The sequence below is a fragment of the Phaenicophaeus curvirostris genome, chromosome 14 (genome assembly GCF_032191515.1).
Source record: "Phaenicophaeus curvirostris isolate KB17595 chromosome 14, BPBGC_Pcur_1.0, whole genome shotgun sequence".
NCBI classification, from domain to species: Eukaryota; Metazoa; Chordata; class Aves; order Cuculiformes; family Cuculidae; genus Phaenicophaeus; species Phaenicophaeus curvirostris.
In genome coordinates, this window is record NC_091405.1 from 11,888,629 (window position 1) to 11,910,118 (window position 21,490).

General features: G+C 40.1%; 1 protein-coding gene across 2 annotated transcripts; it reads left to right on the forward strand.

Annotated features, from left to right (window-relative positions):
• Positions 1 to 187: 187 nt before the first annotated feature.
• Positions 188 to 21,093, forward strand: RSPRY1 (ring finger and SPRY domain containing 1). 2 transcript variants are annotated; one of them, XM_069868453.1, is made up of 16 exons: positions 188 to 356; positions 459 to 553; positions 865 to 1,361; positions 4,101 to 4,153; positions 4,789 to 4,901; positions 6,385 to 6,511; positions 7,942 to 8,000; positions 8,346 to 8,412; positions 9,123 to 9,254; positions 10,502 to 10,617; positions 11,359 to 11,502; positions 14,174 to 14,285; positions 15,057 to 15,159; positions 16,625 to 16,777; positions 17,505 to 17,609; positions 18,441 to 21,093. In XM_069868453.1, the coding sequence occupies exons 3-16, from the start codon at positions 1,015 to 1,017 to the stop codon at positions 18,535 to 18,537; spliced, it is 1,728 nt and encodes a 575-aa protein (XP_069724554.1). In that variant the 5' UTR covers positions 188 to 356; positions 459 to 553; positions 865 to 1,014; the 3' UTR covers positions 18,538 to 21,093. The 2 variants fall into 2 exon arrangements, with proteins under 2 accessions (XP_069724554.1, XP_069724553.1); XM_069868452.1 differs by lacking the exon at positions 459 to 553.
• Positions 21,094 to 21,490: the final 397 nt, after the last annotated feature.

Genomic DNA, 21,490 nt, shown 5'->3' on the forward strand with positions numbered 1-21,490 from the left:
TGCTAAAGCCTAGTAGGTGGCAAACTTGCTTTTGAAGCCTTGAGAGAACTTCCACTGTAAAAACTGAATATGGCTGGAAAAAACTTGACTTGATGTCATGGTGAGTGTAGGGAGGAGGTGGAATACATCTAACTTACAGGAAGTTTCCAAGTGAATTGTTCTCTCTTCCATCAGTCTTCAGGGACCCGTCAGCGTAGTTCCTAAAAGTGAAAGCAGTCACCTGTAATTACTCACTGCCCGCGAAAAAGGCATATAGAGTGCTGCTTTTCCAGACACTGTGCCCTGAAGAAGTACAGTCCGCTTGTTACAGTGGTTTATGAGCAAGCCCAGCTGTTCCTGAACCAAACTACTTAAGGGTGAGTTGATCGTAATACTTGTTTTGAATCATGCTTCAAGTTGTCAACCGTATTTCAATAATCAATTTTCATTTTGACTAATGTCTATTTTTGTTTTCTTAGGTAGGTTCTTACTCGTTGCTAATCCCTAAAACGCAGCTTTTCCATACTCGTTTTGGTGATCGGGATGGATCCAGTGTGCTAAATGTTTTCTTAAGGTATGAACAAGCTTAACTAAATTCAGATTTTAAATCTGTAACATACTAAGAATACAGTTTTAAATTTTTGTAACAGAAATTACTAAAATACCCTTAAATCATCTGATCTGGGAAATAATAGGTAGTGTAGAAAGGAATGGTGTGCCCTTCTCCTTCTTTTCCTTTTCCCTCTCCTTGCAATAGACTTCAGTTAAAAACCTTATGTTTCCTAGGTCCTCTATTCACCAAAACTGATTCTGTTTACTAAAATAGGAATTCTTGTATTATTATAAGTAGTAATACTGACTCTTGTTTTGGGTTTGCTTTTTCAGACTTCCTTCTGGATGACCAATGCATATTATAAGCGATTTTATCAGAAACTAAGTCTCCAACTTCCCATTCATTCCAGCTGGTAGCAACACTTATAATGCAGAAAAATCACAATTCAGGATTACACAAACATCACTTCTAAAACTTCCTAGATGATTGTAGTTGCTTTGGTTGTGTTCTATGCTAGCAGAAGCCTTTTTCAAGGTTTACTGTTGACTCTAGAGCACCACATTCCCCGCTTACTGGGAGCCTTGGGGCCTGGCAATATGGGAAACTCGTGTGTTTGCCGTGATGACAGTGGAGCAGAAGACAACGTGGAATCTCAGAGTCGGCAAACGGAGAACAGTAGAGTACACGTACCTGAAGCACGAAGTCACCCAAGGGACCCTGTCCGTCCACCCAGAAGGGGTCGGGGGCCTCATGAACCAAGAAGGAAAAAACAGAATGTGGATGGGCTGGTGCTTGACACATTGGCTGTAATTCGGACGTTAGTAGATAAGTAAGTACCTCCTCAAGGAATAATTCAACATGAATGAAAATGTTCTTGTCTTCTCTCAAACTGTGACTCCATCCTCTCACCGATCTGCAGCTGACCCTCCCTGAAGCAGCCGCGTGTTTCCATCTGGAGGCTTAGGAGAGAAGCACCTTTCCTAGGTAATAGAATTAGCTCCTGAGTGCCCAAGTACAGACTCTTCCAGGAGCTGAGGAGTTTTCTCACGGTTCCTGTATGGGCCTACACCCAGGTGGGATGAGGAGTGCACTCAGTATTTCTTACCTGGCATAGATACACAGTTCAGGAAGCAATGAACATTCTAGAGTTTGGGAACTTCTAAAAAATGATTGTACAAGTTCTCTGTTTTCAGGCTGTATTTATTTCTTTGGGAATGGTTAAGCGAAACTGAGAGCTTTGATCTTTGTTAGCTTGTATAAACAGACCGAGATTTTCTTTCCAGCTATAAGTCTGACTACTTTTTAAAGACCACGTGTTGTGACTGTTCAACTCGTGATCCCAGTGTTGCATTCCTTGCATGCTCAAAGCATCCATTAAGGGTGTGGGGATATTTATGGATTCATCCTTAATTTTTTGGGGTTTGCATTGCTTTCTACAGAGCTTTAAAAGGACCTGAAAAATGCTGAGTTAAATTAGCTCATCACCTTTAGGTTAAGAGCAGGCTAGGAACTGAAAAGGCCAAAACAGAAGGAAATGCACTAGTGTAGCATCACAGCTGAGGTTTGAGTTTAAGATGGATGAGGCTTAGGAAAAGTAGGCCTTGATTCACATACCTGCATTGCTATCCTGGTATGTGCCTGCGGAAGAGGAGTGTCTTCCTCTTGTAAAGTGCTCTAAATGAACATAATTTTTTTCCTGAATGTTTAAATCAAAGAGGGCTTTTTCAACACATTTTATTTTGAGTTCTGTCTTCACATCATTACATGATCTTGCATGCTTTCCCTCTCCCCCTAAAGTTCAGCTCCTCTAAGCTGTTTCTCAACACTTTTGTGCATAGTTGATCCTGTTCCTGTGAGTCTTGCGATCGGTTTTGTAATCTTGTAAGCGCTTTCCTATGCTACTGAGGGACGATATGCATAGTTATTTCACTGGTCCTGGAGCTCTGTTTCTGACAAATTCCTCAAGATACTGTATTTTTTTATGCAGGTTCCAGTGAAATATTTCTTTAGACTCACATAATCACGTAGGTTGGAAGGGACCTCCTAAAGTTCATCCATTTCAGCCTCCTGCTTAAAACTCAATTCTATCTGGAGCAGGTGGTTCAGGGTGTTACCTAGTTAAGTATATATAGATCACTCTCTACCTTCTAGAAAGGAGTTAAATTTCATTTCCTAGCCTTGGAAGAATAAATACTATTTTCTGGAATTGATACGAAATGTTGCCTTACAAGTTAAATTAGCAGCGAAGTGCTGTTTTGTTTCCAATTTAGAAGGGTGGGGATGTTCAGATATTATGTAGCAAAAATGGCAAATAAGTAGGACAAGGCTTTCCTTCGCTCGGGGCCAGCACTGCTAACACCTGCTGCACTCAACAGAATCGGAAACTTTGGTGATAAAATGTAGTCCTTTTATCATAGCCTTTACTTGTACTATTTTTTTTTTATTCTTTGAGTCTTTACTTCCTTCCTCTTGAGGAAATTCTGCTGTAGTGTGGCATTGCTTTTTCTGCTGCTGAGTTTCCAGCAGAAAGGTAGAGTTGCTTGGAGTGGGAAAAATTAGTTTCAAATGTTATGACAATATAAAAATGAGTTAAACTTCACTGTAGCATTTTCTTGGAAGGAAAAGCATGTATTTATATAATATGTTTTTAGTAAAATAAGATTTTTTTTTTCTTCTTCTTCTTTTGTAATTAATCCCTCATAAATAGGTAGTTTTATCGTCTGCATTATTAATCTGTATTGCAATTTTCTAAAATTCGTATGAATTCCATGTTTCTGATTTAATTTCAGCACCGTGTATTATAAATGAAGTGTGGAACCTATCACTATAAGCCTTGGGCTGATTTGCAGTGCGTAGCACTGAATAAAGCATTTAGGGTGTGCTGCTGCATAAGCTTTTTCTGGGCCCGGAGGTGCTTACTGAATAGGATTTTGAGACCCTGCATTAAGTACTTTCAGTGGCCATGCCTGCTTGGATAAGCAGTGGCTGTAGGTTCTTGCCATTGCTCCAGCAAAGCAAACTGAGGAACTGATCTGTTTGAACTTCTGGTTTTCCACGTTGGAAAGGGAATTGGGTTAATTATCTTCTGTTTAAACTGCCTTAGCCATTTCTTACTGCTCTTGTTAATGAGTTTGAAGTCTGTGATGCTGTTAGGCAGCCTGCCTTTCAGTTTTGTGGGGGTTTATATATTCAGCAGAGAATTTCTGGGGAAAAGTCACATTTAAGCTCTGTCCCTTGTGCACTGCTCTTGGTTCACTTCATGACCTCTGACATAGTCTCTTGTTACATATTCCAAGAAATTCTGCTAATGAATAGTGCTAAGTCTAAGCATTGTGATTGTGTTCAGACGTGCAGATATGGATCACAATTTCATTTATCAGCTGTTGCAGATCTGCAGATGTTGACCTTGAGCCAGAAAAGGGCTTTAGATCTGAAAACAGCATTGGCAGTCTATGTAACTTCCTTTTGTTAAATATCATTGGATTCATTTTCTGTGTATTATCCGTTTATTTGGTGTATTATGTTGATAATTGTGCCTAAATTTTGACCTGTGTAATATCTCTTTCAGTGACCAGGAGCCTCCTTATTCAATGATCACGTTGCATGAAATGGCAGAAACAGGTATCAAGGCACTGTTGGGCATTTCACTTGTGACTCCAAAGCAAAAGAAAAAATCCCTCTCTTAGCAAATTAAAAATACTTGCTAGCAGTATGTATGATGAGTAGGTATATGGGATCCAAAACACAGTTCTGCCCTTCAGAAGCTTCACTGAACTTATGTTTGCCTGAGGTTTGTTGAACTCCGTTAAACTTCCTACATGAACTCTCCAGAAGCAGCCAACTGATGGCTACAAACACATTGTAAACTAAACCGTTAAGCCACAGAGCATTCCTGTTTGCAGGAAGGCAGAAACAACCCATATATATATGTAGGCATGGCCTATCCCATGTGCTTCGGTGTAGGAAAATGGTACATATTTTTTGTCTTGGGCTTTGCTGTTCTTAGACCTCCACTTTGTTTATGTTCCTGCCTTGTCACCCAGGCTACTGTAAACTTTTTTTCTCCTTGAATTTAAACTTCTTTACTACTGCAAACTAAGGCTTTGATAAAAAAAATTATTTACTCTGTATTCCTAGTGTCAATAAACTCACTGGTTAATTTTGAGGATTTTTTAATTTACATTTGTGGATTTGTTTTGAAGACTTCAGAATGTCGGTGTTAAGTCTGAGTGTTACTTCTGTTTTGTGGTTGACAGATGAAGGCTGGTTGGAAGTTGTCCAGTCTTTAATTAGAGTTATTCCATTAGAAGATCCCCTGGGACCAGCTGTTATAACGCTACTACTCGATGAATGTCCGCTGCCAACAAAAGTGAGTCTAAATCATAGTTTTTTATCTGGGGCTGAGTTTCAGTTATTTGTGGTTGCCACAGACACGATAGCTTCTGCGTGGGTTTTACCAGTGATGCAAGACTGTTTGCTGTTCAGAAAATGGGTCTAATTAAGTTTAAGTTTTTGGTCTTAAGGGTTTTGAGTCAGTGCCCCGCTTCTGTGGCAGCTGCAGGACAGCAGCAGGCTGTGTTTAGTTTTCTGTTATTGTAGGCTGTAAAGTCCACAGAGAGTTTACTGCACTGCCATTTTAAAGTCTTTAACTCAAAATAGTTGATGCCTGTGATGGATCCAATAAGGGGTAACAGCAATATCGGAGTATGTTGAGAGTTTAATTTTAGTGAGGCTTTTCCATACCAAGTCTGTGGCTCAGTCATCCTTTCTTCTTTCTCTGTTCTTTCCACTTAGCATAAGTCTCGTTCATCAGTTCTGGTTTTGTGGCTTTTCTTTTGGGAGCATAACTCCTTTTCAGCGTTATCTCTGTACAAATCTTGGACTGTAGCACAGGAAACTGCTAGAAGTGTGGCTCTGAACACAACTCAAAAAAACCCACACCTCTGTGTGTGTGTATATATTCAACATTAGTACGCATTTTCTCCAGATGACCTTCTGCTGATGACCTCAATATGAGCAGTTCTTCTATTTTAGCTAGATCCTAGCCTGAGTTTATGCAGTTTCAGTCTTAATCGGCTAGAACTTCATGAAGTCTGGAAGTTTGAGACGGATTTCTAACTTTGCAGGGTGGGATTCTCCCTGTAGGAGAACTTGTTCTGGCTCTAGATTAACCTCAACTACTCTGAAAATGGAGGATGTGCTCTAGATCTATCTTGAATTTTATCTGTACCAAACTGCCTGAGTGAAGCAAGTCAAAGCATGGCATTTTAGATTTATTACTCTCATTGGTTACTTCCTAAATTAGCGTGACCACAGCAAGCCGTTTATCCTCTTAAGAATTCCATTTATGATGTCCTGTAAAACCTGCAGCATCCTAAATTTATGATGGGGATGTGGGTTCTTTAGAAGGCCCGTCTCTAGTCCTGAATTCTAAAGTCTGTAAAAGCCCTTTAGTTTTGGAAAGGGCGAGAGTTTTAGAACACTAGAAACAGATTAGATGGCCATAGTACCATGTGTGCTGATTGGTATTGTTTGTCATTCTCTACTACTCTAATTCCTGTTGCTATAAGTAGCTTATTTCTGTATGTCCAGAAATGTCCCAAGTTGTTGATCACAATTGCCAACAATCTGGTAGTAATTTTTAAGTTGCAACTCTTGGATATGTTGAACTTCTCTTCCCAGAACTACTTCTGCTCTTTCTTACCTTCTTACTTTCCAAGATAATCATCCCATGCTGTCTGTAATATGATGCTCCCTTTAATAATACAAAATAAAAATACTATGCACTGTATTGATTGGGGGGGAGAACTGTATCAGTAATGTTGAAGAGATTTGCAATTTTTCATTTTCAGGATGCATTACAAAAGTTAACTGAAATATTAAACTTAAGTGGAGCTGCTGCATGCCGGGATGCTTGTCACCCTGCCAGACACCGAAATACAACTGCAGTACTGGGCTGCTTAGCAGAGAAGTTAGCAGGTAAGGACTGGGATTCTTCTGAAGGTTTGCATTTGCCTTGCTGAAGCACTTTCTGATTTAGTGTCTGTGATGCAGACTAGTTCAGAAATGTTTTCTCGAAATGGAATAATGGCCTGCATTGAGAGGGCCCTTGTGTGGCAGAACCTACTGCTTGATATTAAAATGTTGAACATTCACTAGCTTGGGTCTGAATGACCTGTTTAAAATCCTACATACTTAAAAAGATCAAATCCTTCTGGTGCGTGGTTAATAACTGTGGATCAGTGTTTATGGAATATTGCTTTAGCACTGGTAATTAGTCTTTTCTCTAGACCTGCTTTGGCTGTATGTATTACTGAGTAGGTCTTTAGCCAGTAGGCAGGAGTGTCAAATTAGTAGTCTTGAAGGCTGTATAGAAACAGAAAAAGATGCTCCTTCCACTTAATGTGTCTTGTTCTATTATAGTTAGCTGAAAAAATTCTCATGGCTTACTTGAAGAAAATTGTTGGGGTTCTATTTTAAGGTGACTTTTCATATAGAATTTTTTTATTCCCTGTTATTTTTAGTACTCTGCTGGAAACTGATAGTTTACTTCCTTCTGATTGTCAGTTTTGTATCCTTTTTTTTGCTCCTTTTCTGAAAGTAGATAGGAAAAGGAGGAAAAAGGTGATTGTCTGGTATCACCTAATTGTTATTAAAAAAGAACTTCAATGTTTCTGTCAAAAAGTAAACAACTAGAGCAAGAAACATTTTTCTACTGCAGTATTTATACCTGTTACACTAAGTCAAAATGAGATCCTTTATCCATTTTCGTCTTAGTGGTCATGGAACAGTTCTCGTATCAGCTCAGGCAGCAAATCAATTAATGCTGTGCCTTTACGATTTGTTACAGTTTTTAGATGCCAGATTTTGATTCCCTTGGAATCTCTTTTGATTAAGCAGGCAGTATTGCAGGGCATTTTTTTTTTCCAATTAGATGCTTGCCATGCTGCTGCTGCAAATTGTATAATTAACCATGAAGTAAGCTATATTCAATGCTTAGTTTTGCTTATTTTGGGCTACTGATAAGTGAAGCTGGTCTTTATACTTTGACACTAGAGGTAAAGGAGAGCCAGTCTGTCTTAATGAGCCTCTGCTTACCTTTTTCATGCTGGTTGCTTTTGAAGTCTTACTTCAAACACTCAGAAGTGTGACTAAAACTTTGTACCCAGAGGTACTTAGCAGGTAAACTGAATGTTTGTAATTTGGCAGTACCTGTGTAATTATTAGATGTGTGGCAAATATTTGACTGGGAACACCATGATAATTGTTCTGTATTGTAGTTCTGCTTTGCTGCAAAGTTCTTAGATGTTCTTTAATTAGTTGTCTGTGTTTAAAAATCCTGGGTGATGATAAGCATATAGTAGTTTAGTAGTTCCCATGGATGGATTTATTTTTTAATGTTCTTGTAGGTCCTGCAAGCATCAGCTTACTCAGTCCAGGTATATTGGAATATTTACTTCACAGCTTGGTAAGCGTCTCTGATCTTTGTGTGCATCCACACATAGCAATTATAATGCAGTTTGTGGTTATTGTGAAATTTAGGGTCATATTTGGTAAATATTGGTAATGTATGTTATAGAAAGTTGAGATTCTAGAGAGCCTGTGTGATCTCAATCCTTGTAGATAACTTAAAGTCAGTAGAACAAGACACTGAGCTGTCTATTCTGTTCAAACCAGCTCTCAGTTAGAGCATGGTCTAGATGACCTTTGAGGGTCCCTTTGTCACAGAATGCTTTATGCTGGAACTAACAGCTTTTCCTATCCATCTGTACTTTGTTCTTATTAAATAACTTTTCTTACTGCCCATGTTTAGAACTTCCAGTCCCATCCGACAGTGATGCTTTTTGCACTAATAGCACTGGAGAAGTTTGCACAAACAAGTAAGTATTGGCCTGATATTACTTCTAGTCATGCTGTGCCTTCTACTGCACGATTGTCACTTCATCAGATAACTCTTGTGAGCGTCAGACAGACTGAGTTGGTGGGAACACATGTAGAAGAGAAATGTTATCTCATTTGCAGGCAAGAAATATTTATCACTTCAGTGACATCCCTTTACCCTCGAAGCCCTTGAGATATTGGCTGAAACTCAGTCCAGTCCTTCCTGGTTAGAAATTGTTGTAGGGGGGCTTTTGGCATGAAGCCTTTGTCACTGGAATAAATCTGTATTGGAGATGGAGAACAGCTATGATTTGGTGTTCACACGCAGGAAAAAAATATTTATCCCTTTAATGATACCCCCCACCCACAAACTCTTAGAGATTTGCTGCAGCTCAGTTGTTCTCTGCTTAGAAATTGCTACATAAAGACTTATGATATGAGACCTTTATTACTTGAAAAAAAATATCTGTATCAGAGCAATGGAGACCAGCCATGATCTGCTAGTGTCTTGATGCAGCTGTGTGTTGAGAAGTGGTGTATCAATGAGTGCTAGGTTAATTTCACATCTGCTCAGGGAGAGAATTTCATGCTGTTTGTAATGCTGAGATTTAAAAGTGTGAGGAGGTTCTGCATTTGTAGAATGTTAACATTTTTAACTAAGCTTATCTCTAGTTTATAGCAATTATTCCTTTTTGCTCTTTAATTTCAGGTGAGAATAAAATGACAATTTCCGAATCGTGCATTAGCGACCAACTGCTCTTGCTAGAGAAATGGACAAATAATCCAGACTATTTAAAACGTCAGGTTGGATTCTGTGCCCAGTGGAGTTTAGACAATCTGTGTAGGTATAACAAAGGGGTGGATTCATTTAATATTAACCACTTCTCCAAAGAGGTGGAGGAGTACTTTGTGTTTGTTGTTTTAGCACTTATAAACATACCTGACTGTGTTTATAATCTCTCCTTCAAAAAAATAAAGAAAATAAATGCAGTGTAATTGCATGGAAAGGGAACTTTCGCAAGGAAAATATTTATGAAAGGAAGTGTTTTGTACTCTGCAAGCTGGAGTTGCAGTGACAGTTCTTCTTTGCACCATATTTCCTGTAACCCATGCTTCAGCAACCATACTGATTAGCTAAATAATGCAGCTCTGTCTCTGTGTAACAGCTGGATTACTGACATCTTGGGGACAGTCACTGCTGTGATCATACCCCAGCAGTGCACAGTCTCAAAGAGTGGCTGAAGACCTTTTAAAGTAAGGAAATGGTCTTGTGATCAAAAGTGAAGTGTGTTTGAGAAAGTACATCCTCTTGGATGACTGAAAATCAACAGATTTGCTTGTTGTAATTTTGAGGATGCAACAACCCTAAGGGCCTTGTTGCTTCTGATGCCGTTTAGATAAGTTTGGGCAAAGAGTCTTGTTGGACTTTTGGGGACTTTAACCAGCTCATGGAAAGCCAGTGGCAGTTGTGTTCAGTAAGCATCTGTATAAGTATTGTAGTGCTCTTCGTATATTCCAAACTTGCTAAGATCAGATCCCAGATCTGTAAATTAAATGTGTCAGCGATTTGATACCTAGCAAGATAAATGCTTCTCATCCTTCCATGTGAAAAGGGGATGCAGGGAGAAGGAGCTGCATTGGCTCAGTGAAAGTTCACTGCCTACCTGAGAATGAGAAGTTAAAAAATTGTAAATCCTTGTTTTCCCCATCCCCAAAATCTTTACTACTGTGATGAATTAGAAAAAAACTCTGCCCAACTGAATATACAAATAAAATGGTAAATCCTGGAACAGGGGTGTCTTGCTTCGAACTTGTATGCCTTTTGTTTGCCTGAAAGCTTGCTTTGTATTTCCTGAAAGTAGTGATTAGACTCTAGGAGCTCTAGTCAGAGGTATAGGTTGCATTCTGATGTTTAGAGGATATTTAAGACAGTGTATTGCAAATGATGCTGTCCTCATGCAAGCAAAATGTCATTGTTTCATTCAGTTATGCCAAAAATTAAGTGGATCCTAGAGAGATTGATTGCCACTGTGTGAAATGTTTAAAATTTTTACTGCAGCAGTGATTAAAACTAGTTTTATTCTGCAGTTTTAAAAGAAGGAAGACAGTTTACATATGAGAAGGTTGACTTGACCAACATTAGGGCTATGCTGAACAGTAACGATGTCAGTGAATACCTGAAGATCTCACCACATGGATTAGAGGTAGGATGTCTCTTGACGTCAGCCTAAAAAGGACTCTGAAGAAAAAAGGCAGTTTAACTACTTTTGTTTGTTACTTGTTACGTGATTCCATACAATGAATCAAAGTTCTCTGCTAGCTTTCTGTAGAAAACTTGCGTTGTCAGAATGTTTAACATTGCTACACTTATCTCAGTGGTAGAAATGTTCACAGTAAGGGAACACCTGTATCTGTATTCAGAACTTCAGAAAAATGAGAATAATTAAGTCAGTTGGCTTTTCACTCATTTTCACTAAAATTATTGATGAAGTATAATTTCTTTTTGTGCTGTCTAGTCTTGAAATGCCTTTAGCAGTAGGACTTTTGTCTGAGCCACATGTTTTTTTTAATTCCTCTGTTACTTTTTTAATTTGTGTAACATGGAATACTTCTCCATCCTTCATATCAGGAGTCAACTAACTGCCACTGACTTTAGGTCTTCCTTTCTTGGCTGTTGTTAGTCTTTAAACTGACTCTGTTTGATTACGTATATTTTGGTTTTAGTGTTTTTTTTCCTGTGGCTTACCACTGAGCAGATCTGTCTTGCCTAATCACTAGTTTGTGTGACAACTATTGCCATAAAGAGAGGTTGTTTTCTGTCTGAAGTGCCTCTTAAAATTATGGTGATGTATTCTTATATACAAGAAACTTGATCCAGGGAAGAAAGGGGCCTGTTTGAATGCTAATTTTGTGGAAACTTAACTTTTGCTGTTTGGTTTTGCTAGGCTCGATGTGATGCCTCCTCCTTTGAAAGTGTTAGGTGTACGTTCTGTGTAGATTCTGGAGTTTGGTACTATGAAGTTACAGTCGTTACTTCGGGAGTGATGCAGATAGGATGGGCTACCAAAGACAGCAAATTTCTCAATCATGTGAGTATATATAGTGTTGTCTAGTAGATGATGTAACCAGTATTTTTCTACTTACAGCACCTATGAAAACAGCTCTGGTTGTTTTGTGATAGTAACTAAGCACTTGCACCTTCCCTTCAATTTTTCTGTGCTCTTGTGAAGCTATTTTTGCTGAAGTTAGTGGTGTGAGGCTGTAATGTCATTGCTACAGACTTGGCACTCTTCAAGTTGTGCATAGCTGCTAGTGGTGACAGCTTGTAATCAACTTGCTGTTGTCTGGAAAGCTACAGGGAAATGGCTTATTTCTTGTGACTTAGTCTCTTCTTGGAAATTCTTTAGATAACAGCGGTGGTTACTGTCTGGTTTTATGAAGTAAATGATTGCTTACTAGGAATTAGCAGATTATCATGCTCTCATTTTTACACAGGTCACAAAGCAGCCATTTGATTACCCTCTTTAACATGCTTTTCTGCTAAATTAACTTTCACAAGGGAAATTATTTCAATTGGTTCTTGAATGGAATGGTAGTATTGGATCTGCTGGTAGCAGTAATATGGTGCTGTTTGGTTACAGAACAGCCTCTTTAATGGAAAAGGATGACAAAAAAAATGTAACCCTGCACCTTCTTGTCTTTATTCTGATAATATGAAATAACTACATTGCGTTATTTTAGTTTGCTTTGCTCTCCATCTCATCCAGATAACTTTTAAAGTAAGATAGTAGGAAGAAGAATCAGAAGTAGGAATAAGATATGAAGTTATGTACTCACTAGCATTAAAGCAAAATGTGCCAAAGAATAATCCCAAATGTTAGTAGAGATATAACAAGGAATCTCTTCTAAAATCTTTGTGATATTTCTATGCAGCTCTTGTAAACTCAGAGTGCTGTAGCAGATTTGCTTCAGTATTTCCATAATACTAGGAAAGCGTGATGATTGCTGCACAAAAACTTCTCTGCTTCAGCTTAGAGAGAACTTTCCATATTATGAGCCTTCCAAACTTCTATTAAAGTTCATTAAAGCGCAAACTAGAATTTTAGTACAAAAGCTGTGTATGTCCTAGCCTACCATTACTGACCAGAATGGAAATATGGGACTGAGGTTTTAAGTTGACAGTTCTACTGGCTGAGCTTGAGTAAGAAATATACCCTCAGCTGTACTTCATTGTTGTAAATGCTTTCTGTTCCCACTTGATATTTAGTTTAGGAGAAGAATTTTATATGTATGTATTTTGTAGAGATAAGCAATTAAAGGTGTTCATTTCTGTTTGGAAAAAGTCATTCCACAGCTGAATCAAATGCAGAAGCTAGTGTGAAGATAGGCCAATTACATGTGAGTAAATACTGACAGTAAGCAAGAACCCCAACAGGAATGGGAGAGTAACTTTTCTCACTATTTAATTTAAGTCTTTGTGTGAGTTCAGTGGTCTTGCTCCATTTCTTCTAATTATTCATGTAAATAGCCTAGTCCTCTGCTGATGTACTGCATGCATATCTCTGCAACACATCCAAAGTTGGCTCCCACATTTCTAGCATGGAATTGCAAGTGTGATTTGGAATTTAAAACAAACAACCAAAACCACCACCACCAAAACAAAAAACCACAGCCAAACAATACCATACAGACCTCTTTTGAGCACAGGCTTTGTAGACATTGAGTGTAATGGAAGCTGTTTGGAATAAAAGGCTGTGTCTGCATTTAGACTGCTAAGAGGCTTAAAAGATTTTTTTTTTTTCCCCACTTACTGTTCAGGAGCTTGGTGTATGTGTTTTTGTCTGTGCTTCCTGTACAAGGTATGAAAATATCTGTCACATCTCAGAGCAGGGTGCCACAACTGTTTTGCTGCTGGCTAAATGCTCTTGTTGTTTAGGTTCATTATGTGTCTGCCTGAAATACAAAGATATCTTCTGGGCATATCACAAATACAGTCATTGGAGTTGCCATATGCTCCTTATTTACAGCATGTGTAACAAAAAAAACTTGTCCTGAATATGATATTAAACACCCATTAGCTGGGATTAGCTTTAATTTGGGACAGCTGAGGCTTGTGTAATCAGACACTGTCTAGTATTTGCACTCCAAGCAAACCATGCTGAGCATGAGGAAGTTTTCTTCCATAATGCTTTCGAGTGTCATGTCTGGGCTCTCCTACAACAGTGTCTTTTGCTCTGAAAGTTTTAGTTTTGCGTTTTTCTTGCACCTTGGGACTATCACTTTAACCTTTTCACAAACTGAAGGAGGCTGGCACTGAAAGGGACACAATATGCAACTAATTCATTAAAGGGAGTATCGGATTGTTCTTTGTGTACTGCATGTTCTGATCCCACTTGGATATCTTGTGGGGGAAGCTATGACAAGTCTAGTACTGGGACCTCAGGATAAGAGAGTGGTTATGCTTCAGTGTTTAAGATGCGTAATGTTAGCTGTTTTAATAGACAGAAGTGATTTGAGCTCACCAAGAATGAAAACCACTTTGGAGATAATCTTCCCTTCTTACCCTCTCATTGTCTTTATGTGAAAATAAAACTAAGACTAGTTTGAAAACAATTCTTAACTAGGGTGTTAAGAATTGAAAACAATTCTTAACTTCCCTGCTCTTAGATGAATGGTTTAGTTGAATAAAAATAAACTTTAGCCCTCTTGTGTGAGGAGTGGATGCAGACTGAAGTGTGTTACTTTTTTATTTTCCTAAAGGAAGGTTATGGCATCGGGGATGATGAATACTCCTGTGCATATGATGGCTGCCGGCAGCTGATTTGGTATAATGCCAGAAGTAAACCACATTCCCATCCCTGTTGGAAAGAAGGTATTCAGTTCATCATCTGCTGTTTATCCTAGTTGGATTTATGCATAGGATTTTTTTCTGCTTACAGGCATCTAGAAAACAAATTGCTAGTAGGTGTGAACAGAGCAGTTACTGCCTAATCCAAATGATACTAAAGTTTTAGTAATTGTTGTACTCTTACTAGTATTTGCAGTTCTTTAAATGTACAAAGTGGGCACCACACTCTTGTTCCACAGTCTATGTAATGAGAAGCTTGTTGGTTAAATGCCTTTTCTTTTCATAAGCAGAGTACAAGTCATAGCACATATTAATGCTGCTGGATGTTTAATCATCAGACTTTTTTTCAGATATTTGTAGTACTACAAAACAGGGCTGAAATCTTCCTTTCAGGGCTGAAAGACTTATTTTGGAAAGGGGAAAAAAACTTTCTCTCTCAATTAGACTGTTATAAGGAGGAGTTGCACTGTCTCGCAAGTCTGTGTTCTGAGAATATCTTTAAAGGATGTAAAGTAGCCAAGGAGAGAGAAAATGCAACTTTTTTCTGGTTTTGGCAAATACTCTGCAATGCTTCTACCTCTATGTAGAATTAATGCTCTGGCAGACTAAAATATTTATTTCAGTATTTTGTCCTGGTTTTTTTTCTTTAGTTACAGTCTGTATCAATGTTTCTGCCTTTATGCTTTTACAAACAATTCCTTTTAAGTGAGATAAGTCACAGTGAGATACGTGATACTTAACTGTTGGGCTTTAACGGAAGTGAAATCTTCAAATTATCTTTGTTTTGCATGTAAGGTGACACAATAGGATTTCTACTAGACTTGCAAGAAAAGCAAATGATCTTCTATTTAAATGGAAACCAGCTTCCTGCTGAGAAGCAAGTGTTTTCATCTGCTGTGTAAGTATGTGCTCCTTTGGAAGGACTGTGACCTGTATAGATAATTGTTTTAATTATATGAATTGTTTCTCATTTGAGATGGAAATTCATGTTTGCTTACCTGAAACCATGATTAAGCAGGTTTCCCAGTTGAAAGTTGCTTAGAAAGCAGTGAGAAGAATATAATTTTACAGGTGAATTTCAAGATCCAAAATAAATATTTTGGACCTTCCAAAGGTAGTTTCAGCTCTATTTTCTACTGTGAAACCCAGCACAGCATTGAACTAGAATGAGGCTGTAGCAAAGAGGAGCAGGTTTCTCGTACTACTTGAGGAAGTTTTGATCTTTTAGAAAGCAAAGCCCTAGCCCTGTAAATATGCTAAAGAGTGCATTTTAACTTACTGCTGTTCACTGGGGCCACTTCCTGTAGTAGCATATTGAATATTTGTGGGTGGATCTTGGTGCTGTTGCAAAAAGGTGTTACACTTACTTTGCCACCTCTGTTAAAATTAACACCTGGCTAATTCCTCTGACTCTCAAAACATAAGCTGGTGTAATACTTGAGAAACAAGCTTCCTATGCAGCTTAATTAAACATAGTACTCTATAAATTAATACTACTGTGCTAATAAAATCAGTCATGTCTTCTATGCAAAATGAAGTTCAAGATGTAAGCAAAGAACAGCTCAGTTTAATGAGTTGCAGAGTAACTTGTGTATTCCACTGCACTGCTCTGTTCTTCAGGTGCAGTATGTCACTTATGTACTCAACAGATTTTGTTACTTGCTTAGGACTTAGGGTGTTAGCCAACTTGGGCCCTTTTGGTAAATGAAACTGAAAGAAGTGATAGTTGTAATGTTTTTACACCGTGGCTGAGAAGAAAAAACAGCTGTGCTGAGGTAATCCTGCAAGGGCAAGGAGGAGCAGATGGGTGTTGTGCTAAGAGAGCTCAGACCTGGACTTACCTTGTATGGGTCCCACATAAGTGTACAAGAGTTGCAAGTTCCCCAGGTTTGTGCCTGCTCAAATAAAGCAGCAGGAAGGTGGATGTGGAGGTGTCCCTTGCAGCTGGTACTGCTCCTGACCCCTATAGTAAACACCAGTTCTTTGGAAGAAAAATACTTTTTCCAGTGCTGAAGAAGATATCTGAGCTGATCAGTGTAAAGAGGATCAGGTCGTAGGCTCTTCAGATGTATGTATCTGCTCTTAGTGTAAGTGTGACTAATCCCAGTTGTAAAGTAGGCTGCCTTTGTTGACAGACTCAGTAGTAAATTCAGATAAATGCTGATTGTAAGTTGAGAACTAGATAAGGAAAGCATGTGCAGCTGAAACTGGATGTTAGAGGCGTTTCTCCTAATCAGCTGTAAAACACTTCAATAGAAGGGACTTGTCTCTTTGTTTCAGGGTATATTTTTGTCTCATAATTATACTAATGTGTCTGGAAAGCTCTGTTAAGTCATTCTGAAATGTCTGCTGTTCTGTTGCAGATCTGGCTTTTTTGCTGCAGCTAGTTTCATGTCGTATCAACAGTGCGAGTTCAACTTCGGGGCAAAACCTTTCAAGTACCCACCTTCAATGAAGTTTAGTACCTTTAATGATTATGCCTTCCTGACAGCAGAAGAGAAAATAATTTTGCCCAGGTAATCCTCATGGCTAATTTGAGTGTGCTTGTGTATGGAGAAGTAAAATGCTTCACTTCTCAGTTGCATAGTCTTATGATGTATTTGGCAAAGTTATCTCTTAAGGTGTCACACCTCCAGAGGTCTCTTTTGGCAAAATATTTGACTATAGGCTCCAGTCCAACTTAATGAGTATGGCAGAAGCTATACAACCAAAATCCATTAAATTCTCAAATAAGGGAAAATCAGGGGGCCATACAGATTGCTTGATCTCCTTGGGCTAAATTAAGGTGAAACACACCAAATAAAATTCTATTTATGGCAGCAATAAACCTGAACCAGGAAGGTGCAGTGGCAGGCAGCTTTGGGCTCTATCAGAGCATTTGTAAGAGGGAAAGGAAGGGGAGAGAAAGATATCGGCACCCTTGGATCCCACAACAATGGCTGTGATGATTCTATAGTAGTGACCTTTCTCAGCATGCAGGTGCAATTTGTAGTGGTCTCTCCTTCCTCCACCAAGTTTGGGTTGTTGCTTCTCCGCAAGGCCCCCTTATCTGTCAGCCACCATGGCAGTGGAGTGTAGGCTGTTTGAAACCAAGTTTGCAACAGTTCCATCTCAGGACAAGTGTTTAAGACACTTTAATTGTCCTTTACGGTGGCTTACCTGGTTTTGTTTGTAATTCTTATTATGAGGCTATTGCTTTGACTCAGTAATGTTGGGGGGTGGGGCGTGTCTCTTTTTCTTCAGACACAGGCGCCTGGCTTTGTTGAAGCAAGTGAGTATTCGAGAGAACTGCTGCACGCTTTGCTGTGATGAGGTGGCAGACACAGAACTCAGGCCATGTGGACACAGGTAAAACCCAAGTCCAAAGAAACAGGGAAATGTTTGATATCCAGCTTAGGTGAGACCAGGTGCAGTCTGACTCCCCAGCATAAAGAAAATAATTCTTCTTTTAAGGATGTGACAGATAAAGGTTAAGCATACTATTCCCACTGTTCCCCTTACGTCAGCCCTGAGCCAATGTAATCCCTAATTGTGTGTTTGGGGCTGGGGCAGTACTGTGGCTATGTGTGTATGCTTCCCCTGTGCTACCAAGTCTTAATTCCTTATATTAAAGGTTTTACCGATGAGTCGTACCTTAGTATTGGTGCTGTGAAATCCAGATCACATGAAGAGAGCAGAAAATTCTCAAGTCATCTAAATGCTAAAAATGGGACAATAGCATGAGTAGCAGTGTAATAGCACTTTCATGTGTTTAAGCAGCCTACTAGAAAATTAATCTGCTTCCTTAGTGTTTAGTGCACTTCCCCTGAGTCTCCTGTCTGGATGCTGCAAAGATAAGAGGAGGTGAGCCTCAACAAGTAGTGGAGGCAGCTTCAAGCAGGGCACTGGGGCTGTTGCTCTCCAGACCAGAGCAAGTGTCAAGATTAACAAAAGCATGCAAGTGTAATCCTGACTTACTGCACTAGCAGGTTTGGGTCTATCAGATGCTGAGCAGCAGGAGTTCTCTTAAAGCCTGTGGATCCACACCACCTGACTTGCAGTTCCTAATCTCCATGCTGAAAGACTGGTCATGACTGTGTTTCTGGCAGGCTAAATAAACTGTTTAGTGCTTGGAATCTTTTATGTTTCCATACTGTAAATGCAGGCTTTAACTGATTTTTTTTTTTTTTCCTCCTTCAGTGACCTGTGCATGGAGTGTGCCTTGCAACTGGAGACCTGCCCTTTGTGTCGACAGGAAATACAAACCCGAGTCAGACAGATCTCTCACATCTCATGACACAGGTGGAGAAATACCATAGACTTGTTTTTAATGAACTCCAACCAATACTGAAAGGGGAAAGCATCTCTAACCAATCTTTACGCACATAGAACCATGGCCAGATTTCATGCTAAACTGTAATCTGTTTATCTTAAAAATGAAATCTTTAATAAGCTATTTGAAGTTGCCAGCAATGGGAACCGGTTTCAACAGTAAGGCAAGACAGTAGGTCAGCGTGCCATGGCTGTTGGTTTCTCCAAGCAAGACCATAGGAGTATCTCTCTTCTTCCCCCTTTCTCACCTGTTGCAAGTGCTGAAACAATTTGCACTGGAAGTACATGTACAATGCATTTTAGAAAGAAGAGAAAAGAAGTACCTCCTAAAACAGGGTTGTTCTGTCCTGTGCTTGGAAGTCTCTGGTTTTGGCAGAAGTCAGCACTAGAGAGAATGCCAGTGTTTTCCTGTTTAATGTAGCCTCCTGCTGGTCAGAGACTGTGTTTTCCGACAGTGGATATTAAATTGCTCAAAGTACTTCCTCTGTACACAGACTGATTTGAAAAGACAGTGTGGAGACTGTAGAGAAACTCACAGGTTTCAATAACTTGGTGAATCCAAAGAATGTTCTAATTTGTTTTTAAATGTTAAAAGATCAGTGGTATTTTCAAGTACATAATGTTTCTGATGCTTTTAACTTCAGTACCCACATTTTTTTGTGAGGATATAATTTTCAGGAGGTATTCTTAACTAATTATAACGCTGGACTGGAATTAATTTGATATTCTGGGTATTTTTTAAGGTATCATCAGACATCTTTTTTTAATCGGTGTTTTTGCAAGTTATGTTCACTTTGGAAATACTGATATTTCTTAAAATATTTGAGGAGAATTTGGGGCCAGTTTATTTAAAGAAGAAATGCTATTTGGATAGCAAGTTCAGTCTTACTCTGTAACTCTTGAAAAATGCACCTTGCTTGCCATGTGTTGGTCCTGCTCTGAGCAGGTTTGGGGCCACACTTCATTTTTTTTTTGGTAGGGATCATAAAGTGGAGCAGATATACCCACTTTTAATAACACAGTTGTGACATTTGTATGTTAAGAATGCATTTCAGCAGGCAGCTTTTGACTGTTTTGCTAGGTTTCTAGAAGGAGTCAGGGTTCACAGCTGGTGTTAGTGAAGTAGCACAAAAACCTGCGGAGTTATGCTTATTTTGCACCAGCTGAGGATGTGACGTTCTCTTCCAAGACTTGTACAGGTTGCTTTTTTAAATTATCTGGCTGCATAGTAGAACTTTATTAATTCACACTCAACTTTACACCAAACCTCTCCCACTTCTTGGCAGTGGTTCAGCAGCAGGGGCTGTTGTAGTGAGTTTTCATGCTGCGTTGTATGTTATTTTTAAAATTGTTTCTCTATTGTACTATCAAATACAAAGCAGAGCTGAGGCTGCTTCCACCTGCTGAGTGCTCTTGCTTCCTACTGACCTAAACAGGAGCCGAGAGCTCTGCACACAGGTCCCAGAGTCAAGCTCTTTAGCAACTCCTTTCACCTTCTGCCTTTGCGAACTCAAGGGTGCTGAATTTCATCCAGAGATTTTAAAAAATAAAAAAAAGTGTCTTCATGGAACCTCTGGAATACAATGTGTGAATTAGGGAAGTTCCTTCCATCGTTTTCTTGTTGACTGTTTTCCACGTACAGACTGAATCAGAAAACAGAGTGCTGGTTAGTCTCCTTGCTAAAATGTGAATTATCTTCCACCTTGGATGCCTGTTTTGATTAAAGTCAGACTGGCAAATCTGTGCCATGGAGAGCTCGCTTCCTCCCTGGCTGTACTGTACAATATCTCTGTAACCCACGTCGCAAATCAGGGCTGAGTCCTTCCTGCTTGGTGCTGGATGAGCAAACGCCATCACTGCCACGAGGATGTTAGCATTTCAGAATCACTTTACATTTTAAATGCTTCCAAATGCAATGAAAAGGTCCTTGTCCCTAAGGTCCAAAGATGCTTTAGGGGAAGAGGTAGGACAGAACCATTTGAAACTCTGCCTTAATAGATTCTAGTAACTTCAGGGCTTTGGCTTCCCTGGCCAGGATTCACTGAGGTAAAATTTTCAGAAGTGCCTAGAACTCCTGATTTGTATCAGCTGCTCTGTGAGAGCAAGTGCTTTGAGGCCCAGACCCACAGAGGCTTCCACCTGTCTGGTGTCCCCTGGAAAGGGGTTTGAGCCTTGATGCCTCTGTGGCCGCGGAGCCTCGCAAGTGCTTGTGTTCTTTGTCGAAAAGATGTCAGTGCTTTGGAAAATTTTGCCCCAGACCAACTTCTGTGCAGGCTGGTGCTGGGCAGGGGAAGCCAGCGGCGCTGGAGGAGGGAGTCGAGGTGCAGAGAACTGTCCTGTTCATTTCATAAAGGGAACGACTGTACAATTCCACTGGCTTTCTGCTGAAATCCGCGAGGGAGGGGGGCGTCTGTAAGACTCGATCCTCCCGCTGGGTGCGGGGCCCCCCTCCCTCCCTGCACGCCCGGGGAGGTGGGGGGGTGGGCGGGGGAAAGGAATTGTTGTGAAGTTGTCGGTTCAACAATAAAAAACGTCTTGAAGGCTGTGGGTTGTTGTTCTTCCATCCTTTCCTCTCTGCGGGGCCGGGACACGCGAGGGGAGGCGGAGCGGGCGCGGGGCAGCGGGGGAGCCCTCGGGCTCGGCTCCTGCGGGGACCAACCCGTCTGCTGCCACCCGCGTGCGCTCGGCTCACCCTCCCCGGCTCCGAGCGGCTCTTCCGGGTGGGGCCCCGCCCCTCCCTCGTTCTGATTGGCTCTTTCTGGTAAGTCCCGCCTCTCCCGTCTTCTGATTGGCTCATGGGGTTGCGTGGCCACGCCCACCCGCCTATTCCGCGCTCTGATTGGTTCCTCGGGGAGGGGGCGGACCCCGGGGCGCTTCTGCTCTGCGATTGGTTGCGGGAGGGCGGAAGGAAGCGTCTC

Excerpts from the sequence above, each read along its gene's own strand:
- RSPRY1 (XM_069868453.1), top strand. The coding sequence starts at position 1,015 with ATGATTGTAGTTGCTTTGGTTGTGTTCTATGCTAGCAGAAGCCTTTTT. Across the intron at positions 4,154-4,788 it reads GCATGAAATGGCAGAAACAG|ATGAAGGCTGGTTGGAAGTT; the intron begins GTATCAAGGCAC and ends TGTGGTTGACAG. Across the intron at positions 10,618-11,358 it reads TCTCACCACATGGATTAGAG|GCTCGATGTGATGCCTCCTC; the intron begins GTAGGATGTCTC and ends TGGTTTTGCTAG.